This window comes from Strix uralensis, chromosome 27 (assembly GCF_047716275.1).
Source record: "Strix uralensis isolate ZFMK-TIS-50842 chromosome 27, bStrUra1, whole genome shotgun sequence".
Classification (NCBI taxonomy): Eukaryota; Metazoa; Chordata; class Aves; order Strigiformes; family Strigidae; genus Strix; species Strix uralensis.
This window is the reverse complement of record NC_133998.1, coordinates 3,392,206-3,418,774: the sequence shown is the minus strand read 5'-3', so window position 1 is coordinate 3,418,774 and position 26,569 is coordinate 3,392,206. Positions and strand designations below refer to the sequence as shown.

Sequence of the window (26,569 nt, the reverse complement as noted above, 5' to 3'; positions counted from 1 at the left end):
TCCAGGGCTCCCACTAGCTGGGGGGGTGGGTGTGTGGATGCGGGGGGGTCGCTGTGGGTGAAGTCCTCCGTGCCCCTGTGAGGAGCTGAGCAGGGTTATTTAAGGAAAAAAAAGGGGAGAAAGGGGGAAATCCCAGGGGTGCTGGCCTGTGGAGCAGAGGCCCCTGGGAGCCCCGGGGGGGGTCTGTTGATCAAAGCCTGTTCTTTTCTTTCTTTGTCTTCCTTTAATTAATTTTTAAAAATTATTATTAATTCAAAATCTTCCCTAAAATCTTGCCGGGGCTGGGTGCCCCACGGCAGCTGGTGTTCCGTACAGATGAACTTGGTAACCTGCAGGAAACTGGCTTTGAGGAGCTGTTCACTCTGGAGCGGAATGGTGGGTATCTAGATGACACCTGGAGCTCTGGTCATGGGTGGGGGGTCGCCGTTGTTGTGTGTGTCCCCCCCCTGCCTGGGACAGGCCTGGAGGTGGTGGCTCCAGTGGGTTTGTCCTGTCCCCTGTCCCTGCCGGGCTGGCTCCCAGCCCACTGGTGACCTTGGGCAGAGCTTTGTGTCCCCTTCCCAGCTTGGGGAGGGGGGGCAGGATGGGAGGGGGGGGCAGGGGGCAGTGGGGGGATACTGAGGGACACGGGGGGGCGGGCAGGAGGAAGGGTGACATGCAGGGGGGTGGGGGTGACACAGGGTGATGGGGGGCACAGAGGTGACGCGTGGTGGGCCTTGGGAGCGTGGGGTGACACGGGTGGGTTTGGGGTCGTGGGGAGGTGCCCTGGGGGGTGACACGCGGGGTGGGGGCGGTGCGTGAAGGTGCCTTATGGAATGACACGGGGGGCTGTGGGGGCGCGGGAGGTGCCCTGGGGGGTGACACTGGGGTGGGGGCGGGGGGGTGCGGGGACGTGATCCGGGGGTGGGGGGGGTGGTGTTGACACGGAGGGGCCTGGGGCGCTGACACGGGTGGCGGGGGCGCGAGGAGCGGCCCACGCAGCGCGGGGCGGGGGGTTGTGGGGGCTCTTAAAGGGGCCCCCGCCCTCCAGCCCCCACCTCCCCCCCCCTTCCCTCCGCGCGGAGCCGGGCGCTGCGGGGGGGCGCCCCCCCCCGGCTGGGAGGCTGCGCCCCGAGGCGGCGGGCGCGGGGGGGGCGGCGGGCGGGCGGGGGGGGGCGGCGCGCGGCCCCTTTAAGAGCGGGGCGGCCCCGGCCGGAGCAGGAAGGAGCCGCATACGGGCCTCGGCGAGCAGCTCCCGCGGGGCGGCCAGAGCCTGCTCCGCCCGCCCGCCCGCTCGGCCCGGCCCGGCTCGGCACGGCGCGGCCCGCTCCGCTCGCTCGGACCGCTCGGCCCCCGCCCGGTACGGGGAGGGGGGGGGGGAGACGCGGCGGGGGGGGGATACACGCGGGGACGCGGCGGGCGGGGGTCGGGCCCGGGGTGGGGGGGGAATGGAGGCCTGACCCCCCCCCCCCCCCCTTCTCCAGGGGCAGCGCTGGGGGTGGAGAGGGGGGTCGGGGGGGTCTGCGCGTCGGGGGGGGCAGGGCCGTGCCGGGGCAGCTGCCCCCCCCCCCCCCCGCCCCCCCCGCCCCCCCCCGCCTGCATACGTTGTACTTGGCCGGGCCGTGCTGGGGGGGTCGCGGAGGGGGGGAAGGGCCCTGCGGGGCGTTGGGGGGGGGTGCGGGGGGGGTGGGGGGGGTGCGGCGCGGGGGCTCCTGGGAGTTGTAGTCCCGCGTCCGCGCCGCCCCGCAGGTGCGAGGGGGCGCGCGGACTACGTTTCCCGGCGTGCCCCGCGCTCGCGGCGAGTGGGAGGCGTGTTGATGGGCAGCGGGCGGGGCCAATCGGGGCGCGCCCTCCGCCCCGCGCGCCCGCCCGCCCGCCCGGCCGGCCCAATGGCGGGCGGCGCGCGGGGTGCGGGGTGGCCGAGGACAGGCGCGGCGGGGCCTGCGCTGCCTCCCCGGGCGGGCCCGCGCCCCCCGGCCCCCCGGCCCCGGCCCGCCTCGCCCTGCCCTGCCCTGCCCGAGGGGAGCCCGGGCGGCGGCCGCGGGGCTGGGACCTCTCCTCGGCGCCCCCCGCCCCCTCCCCCGCCCGGCCTCCATTGGCGGCGGCCCGCCCGGGGGAAGGGGTGGGGTCGTGGCGCCCGGCCAAGGCTCCCTGTGGGCCCCGCCGCCAGCGGGCCGCGGGGAGGGGGGGGCGGGAGCCGGGGGGCGGCCCGGCCCGACCCGACCCGGGGAGGCGGGGGGGGGGTGGTGGCCGGGTGGCTGCTGGGTGGGGTCCCCCGGGGCGTGCGTCCTGCCAGCCCGGCCGCGGCTGGGCCGACCCGTGCGGGGGCGCCGGGCCGGGCCGCTCCCGCCCTCCCTCCCCCGCCGGGGCTCCCCCCCGTCCTGTCCCCGAGCACCCCAAGGTCGTCACCGCGGGGAGCCGGCCTGGGGGAGGCCGGCCCGGCCAGCCGGCTGGCCCTGACTTCGCTCTGTGGGGTTTATTTTTTTTAATTTTTTTTTTTTTTTTCCCACCCCTTCCTTATCTCCCCCCGACCGGCTCCGCACCCACCCCCGTGCGCAGAGGGGGGAGAGGGAGGTCGGGCAGCCGGCGGCGGTTCGCGGTGATAATCCCCCCCCCCCCCCCCCCCCCCCGCCACTCGGTGGTTGGGGCCCTGAAAGCCGCCGGCTGGGCCCTGCGTAGAGGGCAGCCCTGGAAGAGCCGCGCAGGATAAGCCTCTCTCCCCGCCGCTGGACCTGCGCAGCAGCGAGGGCCGGCGAGTTGCTGCCGAGGTTGACATGAGGGGCAGCATCCCTCGCTCGGAGCGCAGGGGAGGCCTCGCTGCTCGGCCAAGGTTGTGACGCTTCCTTGTCTTCACCGTCCCCCATCTCAAGGCTCTTTAGTTTGAGGCAGCGGGTTGGGAATCGAGCTGGTGCTTCAGGTACCCAGAGCCCCCCGAGGTAGAGCTAAGGCAGCTTCCCCAGGAGCGCTGCGTTCGCGAGGTGGATGCCAGGAGACCAAGTCAGGGGCAGATGGCTGCGGTGACCGTGCTCTGAAAGCGGAGGCGAGCTGGTTGCTGCCCGGGGAAAGGGCTTCGTTCCTTGCGTTGTTTCGGTAGCGTGGGAAAAACCCTCGGACCCTCGTGTGGAGCGGGACTGCTGGCACCTGGGGCTTCCTCTTAGCAGAACTTTTAAATCCCGGCGTTCGTATGTTGAAAGCAACAGTTCCTGTCCTGCACCCGCAACCGACGTGACCGCTCGTGCCTCGTCTGGCTCTCCTGTGTTCTCAGCTCCTGGAGACCCTCTGACTTGCAGGGCAGCAGGAGGCTGCGCAGCAAAAGTTTCTCGCAGCTTAAGGACTCTTGGTAAGAGTTTGCTGCTGGTCCGAGTTCAAGATTAGCCGTGTTCCCCGTGCTCCTAATTGTCTTGGCTATTGAAACCATAATTTATTATATAAGTACTTTATAGACATGGGTAGAGAAGGTCTCTGCCTGGAAGAATTTACAACCTAATGAATTGAAGTTGTGTGCAGCATAGCAGCGGAGCTAAAAGGTCATCCTGTCGTTTTAAAAAGTGTTGTGTTTTTGGTTTTTTTTTTTTTTTTTTAAGGAAATGCTTTATTTCTGAATGTTTCTGCTGGTCCTGGTTGGAAATTGCAGTATATGGGCACTTCTGGAGGCTGATCAGGAAGAGACGGGCTAGCTTAATTCTGATGGTTTGGTGGAGATGATGTATTTAAACAACTTTAAAAAAAGAAAAAAAAGAGACAGAGGGAAACTGAGCAGTTTATTAGAGAGGAGCCATTCTTGTTTAATATTCATTCTGGCCCCTGTTTAGGCTTGTTCTAGTGAAAGAGGGAGTGAAGAGGCGCAACCCAAACATGGGTGAGATGGTGGGATTTTTCCACCAAGCCTTAATTGCGTTACTAACTCGGGGAGGGTTTTGCAAGGCATGAGCTCTTAATAAATTTGGTGGTGAATGGAAGTAGTTCGTCATTTTCTGCTGATCTGCAACTCTTCTTAGTCCTTTTTTTTTTTATTTATTTATTTCTTGCTCATCTGTGCACCTTGTTGCATTGTGGTAGTGGGTCCGATGATGATCTTTAGCCGTGTCATGGGCTTAATAAGGAGCTCTGCTTTGTAGAGGTGCTGGGCCAGCCGCGGCTGGGTGGAATTAATTTGGCACGGTGAATGTGGTGGGTTCGCTTTGTGTTTTGTGACTTTTAAAGCAGAATTGAAAATTACAGTTGTTTTCCCGGCGTGAGAATCTGGATGTCGGCGTGAGACGCAAATCAGGGAAGAAATTTATGCTTATATCAAGGCGCTGCGATGGTTTGGTTGCGCTGCCTGTCTTACTCGAGACCTCATTTGGCGGATAAAGTGCTGCCTGAGTGCTGGGTTTTAACTCTGCAGAATTGAGTTCCCTGCAGGTGTCCGACCTAAAAATTGGGGGGGGCCTGTGAAATTCCTGGTCTGCATTTGAGATGGAGCCTAAATGCTTGAGAACTGTGGTTTAATCTTGATTAAAACTGACACTTGAGGGTTTTTCCCAGTCTCAGGATGCTGCGTTTATTGAAAGAGAAGACTTCTGTGGCAAACAATTAGAATCCTACTCGTTATCTTGCATAGTCAAAGCAATAAACAGTTGCTCTTAACTATGCTCTCAACCAGCCTTAACCTCAAATTTGAAGAGACTGGTTTTAATCTGTAATTAAAAGCCTTTTGACGAGCAAAAGTCGGGGAAAGGGAGAAAGACAGTCAGTCTCTAGGATGAAGAGAAGCATTTGTACCCGATCCCTTGACCCTTTTAATCCAAACTGGTGCGCGTTTGTGTTCGGTGCTGCCTCCCGATCGCTGTGAGCCGGGGCAGCGGTGTGTCCCTCCCGATACCTGGAGCATCCCGCTGGTTCCGGAGGAGCTCCGGGAGGACATCAGAGTGGGAGTAAACGAGGTCAGACAAGCGTCGGGATCCTCTGCGAGTATCCAGGGACAATTGTTTCTCGCCCAGCTCCCTGGCCGTATCGTCTTCCCTCCGTGCATAGTTTCAGTTTCCCTGCCTCCCCGGTGTCATTGCTGGCTCCTGTAGCAGAGTCCGGACGTGACTTCCACGGTGCAAAGGAAGCAAAAGTCGTTCTGTGCCTCGAATTGCGGTGGGGCTCCTTCCCCCGCAGAGACCCGGCCGTCTGAGGGACTTGTAAATCTCCCTGCGAGATCTCAGGCAGCAGCCCCGGGCTGCAGGTGGAAAGAAACTATAGGGATCGGCGGCGTCTCTTAATGTGACAAGGTGCGAGAAACTGGAAACTGGTGCGAGCTGCCCCGTGGCTGCAGGTGGGAGCCAAGGCCACGTCGGTGAGATGAGCCGCAGATCCCCTGGCAATCAGCAGCTTTCCGACGCCGCCGTTGCTTCGCTGACCCCTTAAAAAATGCGTACAGCCGGACTGTCAGGAGCACAGTCTCCCTGACGACAGCCTTGCTGTCTCAAACACTCCTCGCCGATCCCTTCGAAGCCGTGCACGGATCCGTGCGCCCTCCCGGGGTGCAGGGGCCCGGGCAGAAACGCACGGAGCTGGCGCTTGCTGGGTGGTTTCTTTGCCTGCGAAGGGTTAGCACCTTTGTGACCGTTTTCCTTCTGCTTTCCACCCCTTCGCTTCCGTAATGCCCATCTGAAACTGCGTGAGATCCCCTCCCTGCTGCGGGAAGGACTGCTGCCCTGCTTTTTTTTCACAGCAGAGGATGCTCCCAAGCATCCCAGCGCTGCGTTTTAACTCCCTCTTGCCTGCTGTTAAACTGCAGTTGTGCACCTTATTTCCTTCCTGGTTCGTGCACCTTCTTATTTCCCACCGGCAAACTGGAAACCAGTGAGTAGATTTCTTTTTTTTTTTTTTGTTTGCTTGAGTGCCTACCCAACACAAAGCTGGGCAAGCGTCGAAGGTAGGCTTGTAGCTACAGGTTGCTGCTCTCTAGTTACTCGGAGCCTCTTGCCCCAACAGGCAGAGTACATGCGGTACCGGTTCAGCGTTCCCTCCCTTCATCCCCGCGCTGCCCCGTCGTGCGCCGAGGAGGGAAGGAAAAGTGCTTCATGGCAGGACAGCGTTGCCGGGGATGAAGCGCGTGGCATGCTCGCTCTCGGGATTCGCTTTTGCACGTCGCGTGGAGTCGAGAACGGCGAGACGAGCTGTCTGTTTATCCACAAACTAGGAATTACATAAGGGACGGCCCTGCCCGGTATGCTCTGCTTTGTCAGTAAACTCTAATCTTATTCTTTTTTCCTTTTTTTTTTTTTTTTTTTCCCCTCTTTCTGGTGTGGAAAAGACATCGGTCTTCGAGGTGCCATTTGAGGCAAATAGATTAACGCTAGACCTCTGACGTCGAAGGCTGAAGGCAGGGGGAGCGGGGCAGGAAACGTCAGGCTTGTCGGAGGGGGAGGACGCGGAGGCTGCGAAGGGGAACCTGTGACATGGCTGCAGGGTGGGAGAGGGACGGGTTGGTTCTGAGGCTCAGGGGGAGCTGGGCTGGAGAGCCAGGCGTGCCGGGAGCAGGTCAGGAAGCGGACGGGCGCTGGGTGGGGGCTGCGGGAATGGGGAGATTTGAGCAGTTCTTACGGTTCTCTCGGTTTAGCAGGCAGAGAGAAACTGCCACAGGGGAGGGGAAACGTGGTGCGAAAGGGGCAGATGCTGTCGGCCTCTCTCGGGGACTTGGGGGGATTTTGGCCTGAGTGGGGAGTGCAGGATTTGGCCTCTTCCTGGTCTGTGGTCATGCTTGGTCTCTGAAAGGGAGGAGGGTGTAAAAATACGACCCACAGAAGTTCTCGTTTTTATCCAGCCTCGAGCAGCTGGGACGTGCCGGTGGCCCCGCAACCCCCCCTCGGCCCTCGTGCTTTGCCGAGCAGCGGGCTAACGCTGGCGGCGGCTTCATTTCTTCATGACAAATCTTCAGTTGCTCCCTTTGGCGAAGGGGCCAAGTGTTACCTTTTTGAAATACTGGCAGCTTATTTTGGTGTGGATCTCAGGACTTTTGGGTTGAAAGAGAAACCTTTCCCTTCCCTACATACTAGTGCTTCTAGGCAGGGGCTGGTCCTTTAACCAGGGTTGAAACACACCAGATTTCATGTTTTGTGTTGTGTTTTTTTTTTTTTTTCCCCTTTGTCTGTGACTCCTGAGGCTTTCTAAAGTGTTAAGGAGAACTAGGGGCTGAATAGCAAGCGCTTGGTATTCTGCAGGATCTCCCGAAAACCCCGCTGTGGTTTTGCAGGGAGCTGCTCCGTTGCTGTACGGCAACAGCGGAGCTATGTGGGAGAAAACCCGTCGGAGGGCTGCGGCAAGAGGCGTGTGGGCACACTTGGGCTTGGCTTTTGAAGAGTCTGTTTCAGCAGCAAAACAAGCAGCTCCCATTAACGCAAGGGTGGCCGGCCTTCCCGGCCCCGTAAACCATGCTTGGACATTTCCAGCAGGCTGAGGGCTGCGTGCGTGGGCTGCAGGGCTCAGCTGAGGAGAGGAGGAAGGCCTGGGAGCAATTTGTATGCAGCCTTGCTGGAGTGAAGGTGGGTTTGCAGCAGGCTCTGAGGGTCGTTGGGCAGCTTCTCGGTGGATGGTGGCTCATTTCTTCTCAGCGTGGAGGAATTCGTGTTGCCCAGAGATAGTCCCAGCACAAAGACCTCGTGTGATGGACTCAGGGTCGTCATGTTGAGAAGTAGAGCAATGGTGCCGGTGGTGGGGGGCTTCTGGCACAAAAGTAAACCCCTGCACGCACCGAAGTTCAAGGGACACACGCTGGCCTTGGGTCTGTGACTACACGGGTTTGAACCAAGGCGCGTTCCTGCTGGCTTAAATACGGTCTTCTGATGACAAAGGAGAAAATTGGCAAGGAGGTCTGGGTGGAGTAACCAGTTCAAGCTAACCTTGCAACATAAGAGAAGTTTTAGTACGTCCCGGAGGTTGCTGTCAGCGGTGAAAAGGACCACGTGTTGATCGGCGCGGGGCGGTTGTGGAGGGGTGGCAGGTTGGGGAGGCCCTGTGCCGTGCTGTGCCCCGGACGCCTCTTTCGGTTGTGCCGTAACAGGTCGCTTCGCCGCGTGACGTGGCAGGCGGGAGCAGACCGCTGCATCTGTCGAGGTCTAAGTTAACTTCTGGTTTTTGCCAGTAGTCAATGCTGCAGCGGAAACCGAACTTCCCCTGCGCTGTGCGAGGCTGTGCTGTGCCCTGGAAGGAAATCCCTTCCCATTTACAGACATCGGGAGGGATCTGCAGCGTCACAGAGCGTGACGTTTGGTCATCCCTCGTCTGTTTTCTTAATTGTGGAAGTTAACTACCAGCATCTTTAGAGATAGAGCCATGCTGTGTCTCTTCTCTGGGCGGGGAATGCCGGTAGATTTACGAGAAAGCCACAGGCCTTGTCCTGGGAGATGCAGAGTGCGTCCCCCCTCCCCAGGCACTCGGGACTGTCGGGAGTGGGCCCTGTGCACTGCTGCAGGTGACTTTCCCTTTGCTGATTTGGGTTTAATTCTCCTGGTCAGCAGCAGTAACGCTGTCAGTGTTGCGGTTGTGCTTCGAGGTCAGTTTGGATCGAAATACGGAGCCTAAATGTGGGAGACAGGGACAGAAACAGGGATGGGATTGCTCAGTTGGTTGCTCAGACCCTGGGTTTGGTGTTAAAGCTGGTAGTCGTGAGCCCTTTCCTCAGCAGCACTTGTCCTTTCGCTGTCATACAACTAGAAAAAAGCTGCATCTGACATGTTCTTTCTTTTCTGGACCAACACTTAAATTCAAGCAGTTTTGGAAAATGAAGAGCAACGAGACCTTCTCTTCCTGGTGCGCTCCCTAACAGCGTCCCTAATGATTTCCTCTAGCGTGATGAGGAATCCCAGACCTCTAGCATCTCATTAACAGCACCACCGAGACCAGCTCCACCCAGGTAGTCGTTACCTCCCTGCTCCATCGTGGTCGCACCATCTCTGCTGCTGCTTGCTTTGCAGCGCTGCCCGAGGAGTTTGGGAACCTGGTTCCAGTGGCTCTTGCTCTGGTTCTGGCTTGGCACGAGCGGTCACTGTTACACCATCGAGGTGTCTTGGTGAAGTTCTTCGTTTCTTCCCACTGCTGACACAGTGGTAAGGGCTGGGAGGGAGGCAGTTTTGAATACTGAAAAGATTAGAAATGGGTTGAGGTGTAAAATTGCTCTCTTGGGGATACCTTCAATCAGCTGCCACAGTTTGCCTGAGGTAGCGGGGAGGTTGCTGAATTAACCCCAAAACCTGTCTGGCCGGGAGCTGCTAGGCGATGTGTCACCTTGAGGAGAGGCTTGGTGGTCGTCCCTTCGTAGCCCGGTTCCGTATCCAAGCTGAAACGCTGGTGTAACGTGGGCTTGGGACTTCTTCATCCGAATTCTTCAATGCAGCTCTTCCAGCCCAATATAGATTCTCTGCCAAATATATCAGACCTACGCAGGCTCCTCTGAATGAGCACAGGATGCAGCCGTTCCTGAGCGAGGAAATGGCTGGCTGGCGTCTGGGGGAGGGCTGTCCTTGCTCCACCGGCTCTGCAGATCTGCCCCTTTTGGCCAGCCCCAGGAGAGGAGAGCACCACGGCAAAGCCAACGCTTGGCACCGCTCCTACCTCTGAGGTGCTCTGCTGTGGGAGGGGATTATTTTATTTTTTTTTTAATATTACTTGTGGTCATTAAAGTTCCCATGATGCTCATTGAGGGTCCGAGGGGCGTTCAATTCCAGCGCTCGGTCTAAACTTCAATGGGAGCAATTACCAGATATTCTTCCTACCAGAGTTCCCTTGGCAGCGGTAGCAGGATGTGGGATTCTCCTTTCCTGTCTGAACTTCTTTGCTGCTAAATCGTTGTGCGTCCTGCCCCAGAGATTGTTGTTTCTGTGGTGTATTAGGTGTTTCTTCCCTGTCGATATAGGGCTCCTAAAGTGCTTTGGCTCTTCTAAGATGAGGGATGTGGTGTTGATCCGTGCTGAAGGATCGGCGGTTGATGTATCTGAAGGTTTTGGGGTAGATTTTCTTTTACCTTGGGCAGCTGCTTGGTATGAAACAGTCCTAGAACGAGGGTTGACTTTGCTGGAGCTTCCTACGCTGCCCAGGCATATATTTCTAGACAGTAGGGAGAGGCAAACCTCCCTGGCAGGTCAGACCTGGCAGCAGCAGGGAAAGCTCCAGCTGTTTTGCTTACCTGATAGTGGTGCGAGTTCATCGAGTTGGACTGAAACGAAGAGTGGTTGCTGTAACTGAGGAGCTCGGGCTACCTTGTCGGATATTGTCGCAGCATCTCGGTTGTTTTTCCACTTCACGTTTAAATTTGAGACATTGAAGTGGGATGCTCGGAAAGTTCTGATCTTTGGAAGGATCAGAACAAAACAACCACCCTGCTTTGAGGAGCCGCGGAGCGGTAGTTTGGTCTGGTTGTCTGATCAGGAGCCCAGTGCCTGTTTGGGAGCCGACTGAATCCTCATGATGTGGTCAGTCTTGTTTCTTAGATGAGCCTTCATGTTGTGAATCCAGCGATTAGCGCTGCGGTAACAGAGACCCTGCGTTGAGAGCTGGGCTGCTGGGGGAATAAGATGCTTCCCAGAGTCAGTGCCTTCAGACGGGGGTTTGCAGGGGGCTGGAGGGGATGCCCGTTTGCAGAAAACAGAGCCATATTGTCCACAGAGAGGCCACAGATATTTCCAGGATGCTTGTTGTGCTCTGATCTCTTCACTTCAATAGCTGCGTGATCTTGGTCATGCCATATGTGTCCTCTGGTGTTTTACCCCAGATGCGATGTCCAGACAAGATACAAGAAAGCCTCAATTCCCTCTTTTTGCCATTGATGGCTCAAGTACCTGCTAAACACAAAAGATTTCTTCCTATTGCGCTATTAGAAACTCAGATTTATTAAAAAAGAAAGTCATCACGCTTTTATTTTATCTTAATCTTTTCATACAATGCAGTTTGCTTCTGTTGATGTGCAGGGTCTTCCTCTCAGGAACATGCATCTGTTTTGCAGGTCCACATAATTCGGATAGTTTGGCACTAAACTGCCGACAGCGCATTCCTTTTAGAGAGCAGTTGAATTTTAATAGCACCATAGAGTGGTTGAAATAGTGACTTCTCCCAAGCAGGCAGAACACCCTCCTTCATTTCCTCCTGCCTACCATCTTCCCACCTTTCTGGCTTTCTGCTGCTGCGTGCTAGGTGTGTTTCCTGAGGCCTCTGCATAGTTTAGGGTGGATCCTGGGCAGAGGGAGACCTGCTTGGGCTTGTCCTTGGGATGTTGCAGAGCCTGGTGTCAGCAGAGATGATGGCTCATGCTCCAAATGGCCAGAGAGCTGGGTTTTATCTCAAGGGATCCAAGCTTGCAGATGTGTCCATGCAGCTGAAAGACGGAAGGGGAGAACTGGGATGATCGCTCCCTAAATATAAAGTGGAGAGACAAGGACTTGCATTGTGTGACCTATAATTGGGGTGAGCTATTCATAGGGAAAAAATGCCCATTTCTCCAGTCGGTGGTGAGTGAGGGCTAGGATAATGTTTGGGCCTTGGACAGCAAACCACTGACTTCTTTATTTTTTTTTTTTTTTATATAGCAACATTATTTTAATAATTCTTTTTTAGCGCAGCGCTGCTGCAAAGCCTGCCCCGACACTGTCATCTGTGCATTTCCTCTAAGAAATTTGGCATAGAGACTTCTCATCTTCATTCCTCGGGTACCTTGAGCTGCCAAATAACCACATGCCGTAGCCCAAAACGCAGTTATTCCCAGGAAACCTTGCACGGTGGATTGTAGCAGTGCCCTGAGGCCATTTCGCCTCGTGCTGGGTGGAAAAGGCGACGATCATTTTCCCTTTCTGCCCTGAGCAGGTGCGTAGCGCTGCTCAAGCTTCTCGGCTGCGCTGCTGGAGTGGGTGGCACCTCTGCAGGAGAGGAGAGCCCTGCCTTTGTAAGGCGATTTGGGATCTTTTCCGGATGAAGAGCACGTTGAAAACATTCACTGTTACCCGGCTAACCAGCTGTGACTTAGCTCTTACACCCGATACCTGCATATTTCAGAGCCCTCGTAAGCTGCTCAGGTTCCTCTGTTCACCCAGCGAAATTTTAAAGAAATGCAAAGACGCAAAAGAAAAAAAAAAAACAAAACAAAACAACCCCACTGAGGTTATGTGGAAAACTAATAATTAAGCAGTGTGTTGTCAGCACTTTTGGTTGTGATCCCATCTTAATGTGGTCGTCTCATTTGAATGTAAATGTCAAATTCCAGAACTCCTGTAGGAAAGCGATTGGGTGACATCCCGCTGGACTCGAGGTGAGTAAAGTGCAAGCTCAGGGGTTTCAGTTAACGCTCTGTTCTGCTCTTTTGCAGTTCGTCTGGTAGGTCTGAAAGGAGTTGATAACTTGAGCTTAAGAAAATAACCTTTTAGTGTTGAGGAGCAGCATCAAACTACAGTTGGCCTCGGTGTGAAACCAGTCGAATGTGGAGCAGCCGAGATTGCCGCGAGCAGCATCTCGGGGAGGCGGAGGGCTGCCCTCCCTCACGCACTGCTCGCACAAAAAAATTACATTTTTTTTCCTGCCTGGAATTGGGCTACATTTGTTTCGGGCTGACCTGGGGAACTGGGGATAGCCAAAGCTCAGTTGCGTTGGTATTTTGGAAACAGAGCGGGCTCAGCACTGATGAAAGCAGAATTAGCTGAGTAGTTAGGGGTGCGCGTCGTGTTACGCCAGGTTTGTAAATAAATCCGAGAGCTCTGGTATTGTTGTAAACTCTCTCTTTCAAACAGACCGTATTTTAAGTTGATGGTGCCCCCTCAGCTGCTACGAGTTGTATGTGAGGGTGATTTCCGAACTTCTCAAACGCAGCTACTTTGGGGTGAAATGTGGCATCTTTGCAACCCTGCAGAGACGCGCAGTCTGGGACGAGAAGTGTGTAATGCCTTTTTGGCGGTCGGGGGGTGTAGAGAGAGAAAAGAGCTGCCTGGGAAATTTAGGTCAGTAGTTGACGCTCCCCCTTGGTGGCCCATTCAGACCTTATTCTTGCCAAGGAGGGGACTAGCTGGCGGTCGTGCCAGCAGCTTTTGTCACGCGTCACCTGGCCGTCGGGACCTTTCCAAGCGGATTTCACCCAGCTCGTCGATATGGCGTCGTGCCCTGTGCCTGCTCCTGGTGGGATTTTTTTTTTTTTTTTTTTTTTTTTAACCTGTGAAGGTGAAAGGCTCCATCTCTTGTTACTAATCCCTGGAGCCACTCAGCCCTGCGCAGGCTTCAATACTCTGGCTGTTTGGCCCCCTGAAAAGGGAACAAGGTTTGATTTTTAAGGGCTGGGCAGCAGCGCTCGGGGAAGGAGCCTGGTGGTCTCTGGCCGTGGCCCTTTCTGGGGGGCTCGGAGCAGCCCCTTGCCCCCTCGACGTTCTCTGCCACCGCAGATGAGGGACACAAAGGGCGTGTTGTGCTAGGAGAATGAGTTGCGAAGTTGTACAACTTTCCATGCCAGCCCTCGGCAGTCTCATGACCCTGCAGCCGTTCCCACACTGTCCGGCTGATTGTCCCGGCCCCCTGGCCGGGGGGGGTGACCTTGCCTGCACGGCCTGACTTGCTCCCCCAGGCCCCCTCGGTCCTTGGAGTCGGGCACCGCAGCCGACAAAGCCCGGTTGTGTGGGTGATGAAGCTTGGCTGCTCAGAAGACTATTGCCTGAAGCTTCAAAATGCTTCACGCAGCTCAAATTCTCTTTTGGGGGGGGGGAAGCTTTGTAAAGCATCTAATCTAGAGGGGAAGGTGGGGGGGAGGACACGCTTCACTGTCATTTGCAGGGCCAGGAGGCCAGGGGGTGGGCAGGGGTATCAGACTTGCTTTTCTGGGGAGCGGTGTGCCGTGGTGGCTCAGGTCGGGGGGTTCAGGGAGCTCTGGGGCTGCCCTGGTGGGAACGTGGCCAGTGATGCTGGGGCAGCAGAGGCCTCTCCAGTTGTAGCCCAGCCACTCGGGAGGCGGGGGGCCGGGGGGTGGTCCCCGGGACCCTCTGTGGATGCAGAGATGTGGTGACCTTGCCCAAGGTCACACCTAGAGCTGGTGCCTGAGTTCAGAGCGGTGCTGCCTTCCCTGGTCCACGAGCTGCTCTCAGCCATCAAACAGCCTTTTCCTCCCGAGCGAGGACCCCTTATTTTCAAAAAAACCTGTGAAATAACACTTTGAGTTCAACTCCTGCTGCTGCAGGAGCCCAGGAGGGGCTCTGGAGTTGGTGCCCTTGCTCTGGGTGTCTTGGGAAGCCGCCTTGCTTCAGTGCTTGGTCTTGGTACCAGGCCTTGGCACTGACAGCCCTGCACATCCAACCCGGCTCTTCTGGTTCTTCCCTCCCACCCTGACCCCCCCATCACGTTGGCGTGATGAGCTTAATGCTGGTTTATGTATCACAGTTGTTTAATATGGAGGGGTTTGCTTCAGGTTGGTGTTTCACGGACTCAGAACCCCCTTCTGCATTTTCTTTGTGTAAAACAAGAAGGTGGAGAAATTCCTTTTTTCCCCCCCCCCCCCCCCCTTGGATTAATGAAGCTTTTTAAAAATAAGAAAATAAGAAGAACTACTGAGAAATCTGCTAGCAAGCCTGGAATGGGGGTGGGTGGGTGTGTGTGTCGGGAAACGAGCGTTGTTTTGCAACCTGGTTGCTAGCTCCCTGCGCTACAACGCGGGGCTGGGAGTTGCTTCCTGTATAATTACTTCTGTTCTGGATGTGCTCCTGACTCATCCATCCCCCCCGTCACGTGGGGCAGGTCACTTCCTGCTGGGCCTCAGTTTCCCCATCTATAAACTGGGGACTTTAATACTTAGGCCTGTGCCAAGGTGTTCTGTGAACCAAATTATTTGTGTGTGGATACACTGCGAGTTGCGTTAGCCCATGAGGGTTCAGCGTTTGGGTCAGGGAGGGGGAAATATATTGATTTATAGGCAGACAGCATCTCTGTTGCAAGGAGTAGAGGGGTTTGGTGCTTGAGACAGAGAGACGGACACATTATTGCAGATTTTGGGGATCAGAAGACTGGACCTGGGAGAATTAAGGGGCTTGTTGAGGGGGGGCAGCGCGGTGGAGCTGGGCAGGTTTCACTCTTGCCTGCGTTTGGCCCCGGTGCCCCTCTCCCGGCGAAGGGAGATCCCTTTCGAGCGGAGCTGCTCAGTTCGCTCTGGCTCTTTCAGCCTTTGAAGAGAGGATGTATTTAAAGTCAAGTGGATCCGCTTCTGCCGTGCTAGCGCATCAGGAGTGACTTATTTATTTATCTTTTCCCAAACAAACCCTTGGCATTGGAAAGAACTGCTGCTTCTGCTGAAGCCTTTCCGAGACGCGGGGGGGCTGGTGCCAGGTCTGCTGCTGACGCTTTGTGATCCAGTCTCCTTTCCCCTCCGGCTGCCGCAGAGGCTCCTGTTCCTGGGGAAGGTGCAGTGGGTGCCTTGGGCTTAAGCATTTAAGCTCGGCTCTTTGTAAAACCCAAGCTGGGGTGGATGGGGCTCCCCTGTTCCTGCGCAGCGGTGCCCTCGAGCGCTGAGCTTGCTGTGCCCTTTCAAAGGGTGCTCGCTGCCAGCACCCTGCCTGTATCTCTCTGGGGACGAGCAGTGGGAACCGTTTTTCCAGTGATTCCGTGGTTGTATCGGGAGTTCAGCTGGGCAGAGCGAGGCTGAATGAGCAGGGGACCTTTCCAGTAGAAGTGGTGGGATTGGGAAATAGTCCCAGAAGCGGACTGGGGTCCACTGGCGAGGCTCAGGCCGCGGTAGCCCAACGCCGGGCACGCCTGCCAGCTCAGTCCAGATGCTGTCTGGTTGTATTAACCCTGGTCCTTGCCAAGGCTTGCTAGCTCTGGCCTGGATCCGTGCTAATTCAGCTGTTCTTCCCAACTGGAGCTTGAGAGCACCTGGGCTGCGTTCCTCCTCCCCGGAGTGGAGGTAAGCACGGGTCCGTCCTCGCCTGCTGACGGAGGCGTGTCTCGGAGGCCAGGCAGGACGGCGGGCTCGCCGGTGATGTGGAGAGGTGTGGAGGGCACACACGCCCATAGCTAGTGCTCGCCGCAGAGCACGCTGGCATCGGCGGACAGGTACCTGCTCGGCGTTGGGAGTTTGCCCGTGCGATGCCTCCGAGCAGCCAAAGCCCCTGTGACTCATTGCGCTTTCCTTCTTCTCTCGTAGCCTTTTGCATCGAAGATGGCGGGTGGCGTGGACGGCCCCATAGGGATCCCGTTCCCCGATCACAGCAGCGACATCCTCAGCAGTCTGAATGAGCAGAGAAACAACGGGCTGTTGTGCGACGTGGTCATCTTGGTGGAAGGCCAGGAGTTCCCCACCCACCGCTCCGTCCTGGCGGCCTGCAGCCAGTACTTCAAGAAGCTCTTCACCTCAGGGTTAGTGGTGGACCAGCAAAACGTGTATGAGATAGACTTTGTGAGTGCGGACGCCTTGTCGGCTCTGCTGGAGTTCGCTTACACCGCGACCCTTACTGTCAGCACTTCAAATGTCAACGACATCCTCAATGCCGCCACACTGCTGGAGATCCCGGCGGTAAGGGATGTTTGCACGGATCTCCTGGACAGGAAGATTCTGGCCAAAAATGACCAGATGGATACAGTAGATCAAATTGATCAAAGGAACCATCTCAGAGCAAAAGAGTACCTGGAGTTCTTCCAGAGCAACCCCGTCAATGGCCACCAAGGCAGCTTTCCGTGGACCAACCCAGAGTTGAGAGACCTTCAGAGACTGAACTTCCGAGGCCAAGAGGAGGAGGAGGAGCCGGACTGCAATGGCATGGACTTCTACTCGCAAGCCCCCCTAAACGAAAGACCAAAGGCGAATGACTGTGATCCTGACAGCAACCCAGCCATGTGGCTGGACAGAGAGGAGGAGGAGGTGGCTCCTGGCTCCTTGTTTTCACCTTCTCAGAACGGACATTACAGCAGCCGTGGCCTGCCCACACCGGGAGAAGAGGAGGGGACCCTGGGGGGGCCTCTGGACCAGCAGGAAGCCGGCGACTCCCCCAGCTTTGTTCCTGCTGGAGCGGAGACGGAGGATGATGCGAGGGAGGTGGATGGCTTGGCTGCCAGTGCCCTGCTGCAGCAAATGATGAATTCCGTGGGGAGACAGCAGCTCGGGGAGGACGACCGAAAGGATGACGATGGGGTCATGGATTATTACTTGAAATATTTCGGCAGTTCGAACGAGGGCGACGTCTATCCGTCCTGGTCCCAGAAGGTGGAGAAGAAGATCAGGGCAAAAGCATTCCAAAAGTGCCCCATCTGCGAGAAGGTGATCCAGGGGGCTGGCAAGCTGCCGCGCCACATCCGCACCCACACCGGGGAGAAGCCCTACGAGTGCAACATCTGCAAAGTCCGCTTCACCAGGTAAGGAGCGGGCGGACGCTGGAGGAGAGGGGACTGTCACAGAAAACGGCTCTTGGCTTTTCCTGGGGGCCATCGCGGGGCTGGGCATGTGCAATTTTATCTTGCCTGCTCGACTAATTTCCATCTTAACAGGCGAGTTGGATACGAAGGCCAGAATTTTCCAGAGAGACGAGCAATTTGGGTGTCTGACTCTTGAGATATCTCCAGGGGCCTGTCTTGATATCCAGTGCCACACCATCCCAGTGTCCTGAATTGCTGAGCTCTGCTGGAAACCTGGCCAGACCCAGGCTTTTGCGGAGGCCAAATAACGTGGTTGATGAAACGGAGCTGCAGCCCTTGGTATTTCCATAGTGGCCGAGGAGCCTGGGGTTGAGGCGAGAGTTGAAGAGTCATTTAGAAATGGCTCCATGGGGTGACTGAAGTGCCGGTGGCTGGTAGTTGGGTTGGGAAGAGGCTGAACCCCCCATCGCTCCTGTCTCTTCTTGGTGAACCATGGCGATGGCCGCCCCCAACAACACAAACCCCGGTGCCTCGGTTCAGCTCCCCGGGGGCGTTCGCCTCGGCGCTGTTTCTAATCAGGGTTGCTCTGCTCCTTCCCTCCGCCGCGGGAACGCTGAAGAAAGGGGATATTGTTTGGATTCCTCCGGTTCACTCGAGTCCACGCGTCGCAGCGCCGCCTCCTCTCTCTGGTCTCTGTGGCTGGGATGGCCGAGCCGGGGCGGGGGTCTCACCCCGGTTCCCCCAGTCCCTGCCGGGGGACTGCGTGGGCTGCCGGGCTGCGTGAGCCGCGCTGCCTGCCCTGCCTGCTCTCTGCCTGCTGAAGTATTCCTGGCTTTGCCAGTGCTTTGCCTGGCTTCACTGCCAGGGCTGGCCCTTCCCAAGAGCTTCTTCCTTAGGGGGGTCCATGGGGCTGCTCCCCACCGTGGGCAGCCGGTGGCCGTGGCAGGTGGCTCCGGCATGAAGCCAATGGAGCTGGGACGTGGGCAGGAGGCCGTGTCCTACCCCACGACGCTGCCAGCCCCCTCCCCGTGGCCGTGGCCGCACCCAGCCCCACGTTGGATCGCTGAGGAATGCAGATAATGGCGGGGGCAGGATGCCAGCCCGCTGCCGCTCCCCCAGCACCCGGCCCAGCGCGGCTGGGCCCTGCCACGCGGCACCTCCCAGCCCCGTGCCGGATCTGCCCCGCGTGTGCCGGGGCCCTGGGTGCTGCGCACGCGCCCCTGCGCAGAATCCGGCCGCCGCACCCGAACGGTCCAAGGTCCTGGCGTGGCTGGGAGCCGGAGGACACGGAAACGCCGCGGGGTCCCTGGCAGCCGTTGGCACTGGGGGTGGCGGCGAGAGGGAGAGATGAGGGGAGGTGCAGGGCTTTTTGGGGGAGCAGGAGGTCGGTGGGGTAGTGCTACCTCGGTGCTTTTCAATCTCCCCTTCCTCCTGTGGGTTTCGGATGGGGACCTGCTCCCTGCAGGCTCCCAGGAGGGGCTGGCACTGCAGAGAGCAGGGTGGAAACTCTCCCAGCCCCTATAAACGAGGCCCTTTCATAATATACTAGGGCTGTGCTATTTTCCAGCCAAAATACATCCCCCTGCTTCTTCCCGCAGCCGGTGTTTGGGCACGGAGGAGCCCGGATGGGCACGGGGAGCCACGCTCGGCCTGGCTGTGCCCCACGGTGTGTCTCACCCCACAGCAGCCGCCGAGCTCGACTCAGGCATTTGCACAGGTTGTGGAAAATCTTCTGTGAGGCTTCTGCTCAAAATCACAGCTGATTCCCAGCTCCCTCTGCCCGTGGCTGGGCTCCCCGGGGGTGCACCAGCCTCGTCCCCCCACCGCAGCCTCCCCTGGGGTACGGCAGGGTGTGATGAGCTCAAGCTGCTGGCCCAGGTCTCGTCTGCTCTGCGTTGGTTTCAGCGATGGTGTCAATGAGTTGCTTTTTGCTGCTTCTCCCCCAGCACCTGGGCTGTGCTCGAAGCCTTATCTCAGAGCTCCCGATGTAAAAATGGGTGCAAACCTGACCAAGCAAGCACTCCTTCATCCTTATTTTCCCCCCAATTTTATTGTTTTTTATTGCATTCCTTCACCGTGCGCTCCTTCCCCATCCCGATCCCGTCGGGTGACAGTGCATTTCTTGTAAACAAATCTCCCTGTGCCGTTAAAAACGCTGCGTATGGCAGTGGGCTGGGGAAGCCTGGGCACAGGGAGCCTCCTTAGAGAGAAACAGTCCCTGCTCCTGAAGGAGCTTTTGGGGTGAAGGCAGGAGGACGAGGCAGGACTGTTTTGCACGGGGTGTTTCCCTGCCACCCCCTCGCCGGGTGGGGACCTGAGCCCGTCGGTTAACGCTGGTTTTTGCTCACTTGTGCTTCCTGGTTCCTCCGCGTTCGCAGGGGGAGGAGCGGCGATGACGCTCTAATAATCTTCTGAAAGAAAGGCAGAGTGATTTTATAAAGATCATAAATATTTATCAAATTATAAAAATTTATTTTTATAACTGTTTTGATGTGCTGCTGCCTACCACGTTGCTCTAAGCAAGACCCACCTTCCCCGCCCCTTTGGGAGCTGCACGAAAACCAGAGGTGGACACGTCCTTGGTGTTTTGATCCTTCCCTGAAGGTTTAGGACTTCCTGGGGCCTCACGCTGCCAGAATTTTCCCTCGCTGAGGTGGGGCACGCGGGGCTGGGCCCTGCCTTTTCCCTAAGGGAGAGCAGAGAGGGATGGGGCCAGATCCCCTCGGGAAGAGGCGAGCGGTTATCTCGCCCTCCGCCCGGGCAGGGATGTTGCTCCTCGCTGCCGCTGCCTCGCCACGCGCTTCGTGCCTGATATTTTTTTTTTCCTTCAGGAAGAAGCGAGATGCTGCAGCTCACGTGGCCTTGTTGGCCCCTGGCCCAGCTGCTGCAACTGCCCTCCCCTGGCTCCGGGGAGCTGCGGCTGCGCAGGCCCTGCCAGGAGCCAGCCGGCCCTGTACTGGGTGGTGCTCAGCCCCATACTGGGTGGTGCTCAGCCCCATACCGATGCTCAGACCCATACTGGGCAATGCTCGGCCCTGTACTGATGCTCAGCCCCATACTGGGTGATGCTCAGCCCTGTACCAGGCAGTGCTCAGCCCCATACCGATGCTCAGGCCCATACTGGGCAATGCTCGGCCCCATACTGGTGGTCAGACGCTTACTGGGTGATGCTCAGACCTATACTGGGTGATGCTCGGCCCCATACTGGTGCTCAGACCCTTACTGGGTGATGCTCAGATCCATACTGGGTGATGCTTGGCCCCATACTGGTGCTCAGACCCTTACTGGGTGATGCTCAGATCCATACTGGGTGATGCTCGGTCCCATACTGGTGCTCAGACCTATACTGGGTGATGCTCGGCCCCATACTGGTGCTCAGACCCTTACTGGGTGATGCTCAGATCCATACTGGGCAGTGCTCAGCCCCATGCTAGGCAATGCTCATCCATACTGGGTGATGCTCAGCCCTGTGCTGGAGCTCAGACCCTTACTGGGTGATGCCCAGCCCTGTACCAGGTGATGCTCAGCCCTGTACTGGGTGATGCTCAGCCCCGTACTGGTGCTCAGATCCTTACTGGGTGATGCTCAGCCCCTTACCAGGCAGTGCTTGGCCCCATACTGATGCCCAGCCCCAAACTGGGTGATACTCAGCCCCATGGTGATGCTCAACCGTGTACTGAGTGATGCTCAGCCCCGTGGTGATGCCCAGCCCCGTACTGGGCAGTGTTTGGTCCCGTACCGATGCTCAGCCCCATACTGGTACTCAGTCCCTTACTGGGTGATGCTCAGCCCCGTACCGGGGCTTGGCCCTGTACTGATGCCCAGCCCCATACTGGGTGATGCCCAGCCCCGTACTGGTGCTCAGATCCTTACTGGATGATGCCCAGGCCCGTACTGGGCAGTGTTTGGTCCCGTACCGATGCTCAGATCCTTACTGGATGATGCTCAGCCCCATACTGGTACTCAGTCCCTTACTGGGTGATGCCCAGCCCTGTGATGATGCTCAGCCCCTGCTGGCTGATGATCAGCCCCGTACTGGTGCTCAGATCCTTACTGGGTGATGCTCAGCCCCGTGGTGATGCCCAGCCCCATACTGGGCAATGCTCAGCCCCGTACTGGTGCTCAGATCCTTACTGGGTGATGCCCAGCCCCGTACTGGGCAGTGTTTGGCCCTGTACCGATGCCCAGTCCTATACTGGGCGATGCCCAGCCCCGTACTGGTGCTCAGATCCTTACTGGATGATGCCCAGCCCCGTACCGATGCCCAGTCCCATACTGGTGCTCAGATCTTTACTGGATGATGCCCAGCCCCGTACTGGGCAGTGTTTGGCCCTGTACCGATGCCCAGCCCCGTACTGGGCAGTGTTTGGCCCCGTACCGATGCCCAGTCCCATACTGGGCGATGCCCAGCCCCGTACTGGTGCTCAGATCCTTACTGGATGATGCCCAGCCCCGTACCGATGCCCGGTCCCATACTGGGCGATGCCCAGCCCTGTACTGGTGCTCAGATCCTTACTGGATGATGCCCAGCCCCATACTGGGCAGTGTTTGGCCCTGTACCGATGCCCAGCCCCGTACTGGGCAGTGTTTGGCCCCGTACCGATGCCCAGTCCCATACTGGGCGATGCCCAGCCCCGTACTGGTGCTCAGATCCTTACTGGATGATGCCCAGCCCCGTACTGGGCAGTGTTTGGCCCCGTACCGATGCCCAGTCCCATACTGGGTGATGCCCAGCCCCGTACCGATGCTCAGCCCCGTACTGGGTGATGCCCAGCCCCTCACCGGGCGCCATGCCGAAGGCAGACCCCGAGGCTGACCTGTCCTCCCCCTCCCTGTCCTTTCTCTCCCCCGCAGGCAGGACAAGCTGAAGGTTCACATGCGGAAACACACGGGGGAGAAGCCGTACTTGTGCCAGCAATGCGGCGCCGCTTTCGCTCACAACTACGACTTGAAGAACCACATGCGCGTCCACACCGGCCTGCGGCCCTACCAGTGCGACAGCTGCTGCAAGACTTTCGTCCGCTCCGACCACTTGCACAGGCACCTTAAAAAAGATGGATGCAACGGGATTCCATCCAGGAGGGGCCGTAGACCCCGGGTGAGAGATGCCGGGGGGCTGCCTACCACCCCTACGGGGAACCCCGAAGATGGAAGTTTTCAAGCCGGTGGGGAGAGTCAAGAATCAGAGGACACCCTGCAGAGGAACGGCCAGGAGCAGAAGCACTTTGAGGATAATTCAAATAATGAAGCATCAGGATTGAATGTAGCAGGAGGGTCGTCTGAGGGTAACACGCAAGGACTCTCCTAAACCAAAAAAACAAAGTGTCACAAAATCTAGTTAGTACTTTTCCTCCGATTTTTCTCTTTAAAGATGTTTCTCTCCCTTTTTTTAAGAAAAAACAGAAAAAAATATATATATATATTATGTTTCCAATCTTCCCATCGTAAGCAGGGCTCCCCCGAGGATCCCTCAGTAGCCAAGGACCTTTTCTTGGAAAGGCAGATGCTAAGAAGCACGGGGCGGGGATGGAAAGTGGCTCTGTCACATGGAAAAGAGCTTCCATGTAAATCCAAAGCTTTATTTTGTGTCCAAACACACGTTAAAAAAAAACAAAAAACAAAAAACAAACCTATTTCAGAGAGAGATCTATTTAAGAAAAAAAAAAAAAAGCAAAAATAGAAAAAAAAAAGTGGTAGGAGTGGAAGGGCTCTTTCAGGGCGGGCGGTACACGGTGCCTCGGAGGGCCGGGGGGAGCGGGGCCAGCCTTCCCCCCCTCCGCTTTTTGGGGAGTTCAAGCTCCAGCGGCGTGAGCTGCTCGGTGGCTGCTGCGTCCCGGGGTGGAGACGGCTCCTGCCAGGAGCTCGGGGCCAGTTTTTAGGGGTGAGGCGGGTGGGTCCTTCCCACCAGCCCCGGTGTGAAGCCGAATTGGCCAGAGAGGGGAGCCCAGGGCAGCGGCTCGGTGTAGAAAATCGCCTAAAATTGCCTAAAATTGCTTGATCGTGTGAGTGGACAACCAGGATTCTGCAGGGTTGCTGTCGGCAGCGGGTGTTGGACACACACCTGGGGCTGGGGACACCCGGGGCTGGGGACACCGGCTCAGCCCGGGGGACGCCGGGGGCGTCCATCCCCGCGTCCGTCCCCGCGTCCGTCCCCATCCCGGGGTGCCCGGCTGGTCCCGGGACCCGGCACATCACGGATCCCACCGGCCCCTTCCCAGCACCCGCTGCCCCGGCACCGTTTGGGCTGGGAGCGGGGGGGACGGGACAGGGGACACAAACTCCCCCGCCCCGGCCCCTCTCCCCAGGATATTTTAGGCACTGGGTCAGCGCAGCAGCGTTCCCACACGCCCCGAAAGCACCTAAAAATGGCAAATTCCTTTTAAAAAAGGTTATTTGAGGTCTCCCGTAAAGGGGCAGGAGGCCTTTGGGCGGGGGGGAGGCGAGCTGCGGCGGCCCCAGCTCCCCCAGCCCCCATTCCCAAAATATATATATATATATATATAGATGCTATATGGCTCTAGAGGCGGGTATATAACCCTCGGGTTAGCAGAGGACGATAAGAAAAGGCACCTTTCAGCTGGTCACCTGTTTTCTAAATGCACATTTTTAAATGAAAAAGAGATTTTAAGCCCTTTTATTTTGAAAGCACTTTTTAGATTCTCTTCCTTTTTTTTTTTCTTTTGGTTTTTTTTTTTTTTTTTTCCTTTTGGTGTTTTGTTTTTACTTTCAAAGCAAGAGCAGGTTTGGCCGAATGTATTTTGGAGAGGGAGTGAGAGGGGGAGTGTGTGCTGGGGGGGAGGGCTGAGTGGTGGGGGTGGGGGAGAGATGGATGTTTATTTAATGCAGAAAAAGCAATAAAAAATAAAAAAAAAAACATGATAAAAATAAAAAAAAAAAAACAAACAAAGAAGTCTTAGCACTTTGCGATGGAACGGGTACTTTGAGATCACTTTATCTTAATTTAAAAAGCAAAAGCAAAACATGTTTACAAGTCAAAACCAACTTCTACGGAAAAAAAATATTATTAAAAAAAAAAAAATCCTAAATTTATTTTTGTAAGAAAAATGTGTATATATATATATATATTTAAAAAAAAAAAACAAAAAAAAAACCATAGGCAGAATCCAAGTTATATTTCATGGAGTAATAAAAGCCGCAAGGTGTCCGATGGGAGGAACGATGCTAATTAGGTTCTGTGACATGCCCTGACACCAGACCCTCCGAAGTCGTTGCACTTCGTGAATAAAAAGAAAAAAAAAAAAAACAAAAAAAACCACGGAAGCTTGAATTTTAGGCAGGAATCATGGGGTTTTGTTTTGGTTTTGTGTATTGTTCATTTCTCCCCACACCCTTTATTTTTTTTTTTTTTTTTTTTAATTTTATTTCTTCAATGTTTTCTAGCCAGTGCTAGTCCAGACGTCTCTCCCATCTCCCCCCCTGGAATGGGGGGGCCGTGATGCTCCCCATGGGCTTTGCATCCCTCCCGGTCCCCCCCCAAGCGGGTAAATTTGGATCCGGGCATCAAATTCTCCCAGGAAGGTGCCGGCGGGAGCCGGATCCAGGCTCTGGGGTGGGGGGGGGCTGCAGCAGATAAACCCCCCCCCAGGCTAATGCCCCAGCCGAGCTGAACCTCTGCTTAGCACTGGCTAATTCTGGCATATGCAAAAAAACAAAAAAAAAAAAAAAAAAACAAAAAAAATATCAAGCGTGGATTTGTAAATAGACACTTACTTGAGGTTCTTTATTGTAATCAGAGTTGTGGTATCTCTTTTCTAGTTTGTGTTAATTTTTCTTCCCGGTTTTTCTGCCCCCCCACCAGCTCCTCGCTGCTGCTTTTCTGTGTCCCGTTCCCCCCCCCCACCTCGCCCCCAGCCCTGAGCGAGCCTTGGAGAGTTTAGGGGGGGCTCTGGGCAAAGGGCCCTGTGGGAATAAACCCTGCGGCTTCCCCCGATAGCGGGGGGACAAAAAAAGAGAGGGGGGGGGGGAGTGAAAAAGAGAGAAAAAGGGGAAAAAAGAGAAAAAAAAAAAGAAGGGGAAGGGGGAAAAAAAGGGGGGGGAAGAAAAAAGGAGAAAAAAAAGAAAAAAAAAGCTAAAATGGCACAAAAAGTAAGAGGAGAGAGAATTAGTCTCAGGATTCCCACGGCGAGAGCGTCCCCACGCCTGCGACGTCCCCACCAGCCACCCCGGCCAGGCCCCCCCCGCCCCTGTCCCTCGCTGGCAACACTTTAGCACAAATTTAAGTTTGCACTAAAAAAAAAAAAAAAAAGGCAAAAAAAAAAAAAAAAAAAAGGCAAAAAAACCCCCCCAGTTTGTCCCCATCCCCTGCCTTAACCCCCAGCCCCGCAGCAGCGACGAGGCCCCCGCGCAGCCGCTCCCCCCATGTCCTGTAGCTCGGCGTTGAGATTTTATTTTATTTTTTTTTTTTTGGTTGTCGTTATTGTCATTATTGTGTTGGTGTTTTTTTTGGTTTTTTTTTTTTTAAAAAAGAAAAATTCAGGTTGTGATAAAGTGTTGCCAAAGATACTGCTGAGTTACGCCGGGTCGGGAAAGGAAAAAAAAAAAAAATTAAATAATAATAACCGGGCAAAACCCAAAGGGGAGGATCAAACTGAAAAAGGAAAAATTAAGGTTTTTTGGTACAAAAGAGGAAAAAACACACCCCCCCCCCCACCCCCCCCCCGAGTGTAAGGGCAGTGGGGGGAGCTGGTGTGGGGCTCAGTCTGGGGTTGGGGGGCTCAGCCCTGGGGGTCCCAGCCCAGGACACCAGGCAGGACTGGGGTGTGTGTCCCCCCCCCCGGTGACGAGGGTGCTTGGGGTCACTCCCTGCTAGTTTGGGGTCTGAGGGGTGGCAAAAGGTGGGGGGCGGGGTGGGGGGGGCTGCAGGGTTTCACCTCCTCCCGGGGCTTGGGGGGGGTGGGGGGGGGCATCTCCTTCCTTCCCCCGCGCTGCTTGTAAAGATGCTGCATCCAGCCCTTCCGGGGCTTGTGCCCCCCACCCCAGAAATGGGGGTGTCCTGTCCCCCCCCACCCTGGGCAGGGGCGGGGGGGGGCTCGTTCTTCCGCAGGAAAAGGGCTTATTTCTTCTCCCCCCTCCCCGCCCCCTTCAGCACCCACCGGTTAGTGCCCACCCCCCCCTTCTGCCCCCCCCTTTGGGGCGAGAGTCCCGCTGGCAGCTGGGACAACCCCAGCCCCAACCTCCCCCTCCCGAGGCCTGATTCGACTATTTAAAAAGAAAATAAAAAAAATATATATATATAGCTATA

At 56.5% G+C, this 26,569-nt stretch overlaps 1 protein-coding gene across 6 annotated transcripts; it reads left to right on the top strand.

The window, feature by feature from the left end:
* The first annotated feature begins 1,183 nt into the window (after positions 1-1,183).
* Positions 1,184-26,569, top strand: ZBTB7A (zinc finger and BTB domain containing 7A). Of its 6 annotated transcripts, none has more exons than XM_074851650.1 (3): positions 1,184-1,339; positions 16,103-17,307; positions 22,162-26,569. In XM_074851650.1, exons 2-3 carry the CDS (start codon positions 16,118-16,120, stop codon positions 22,613-22,615), a joined length of 1,644 nt encoding a protein of 547 aa, XP_074707751.1. In that variant the 5' UTR covers positions 1,184-1,339; positions 16,103-16,117; the 3' UTR covers positions 22,616-26,569. The 6 variants fall into 6 exon arrangements, with proteins under 6 accessions (XP_074707751.1, XP_074707753.1, XP_074707754.1 ...); XM_074851652.1 differs by lacking the exon at positions 1,184-1,339 and adding an exon at positions 2,644-2,809; XM_074851653.1 differs by lacking the exon at positions 1,184-1,339 and adding an exon at positions 2,910-3,319.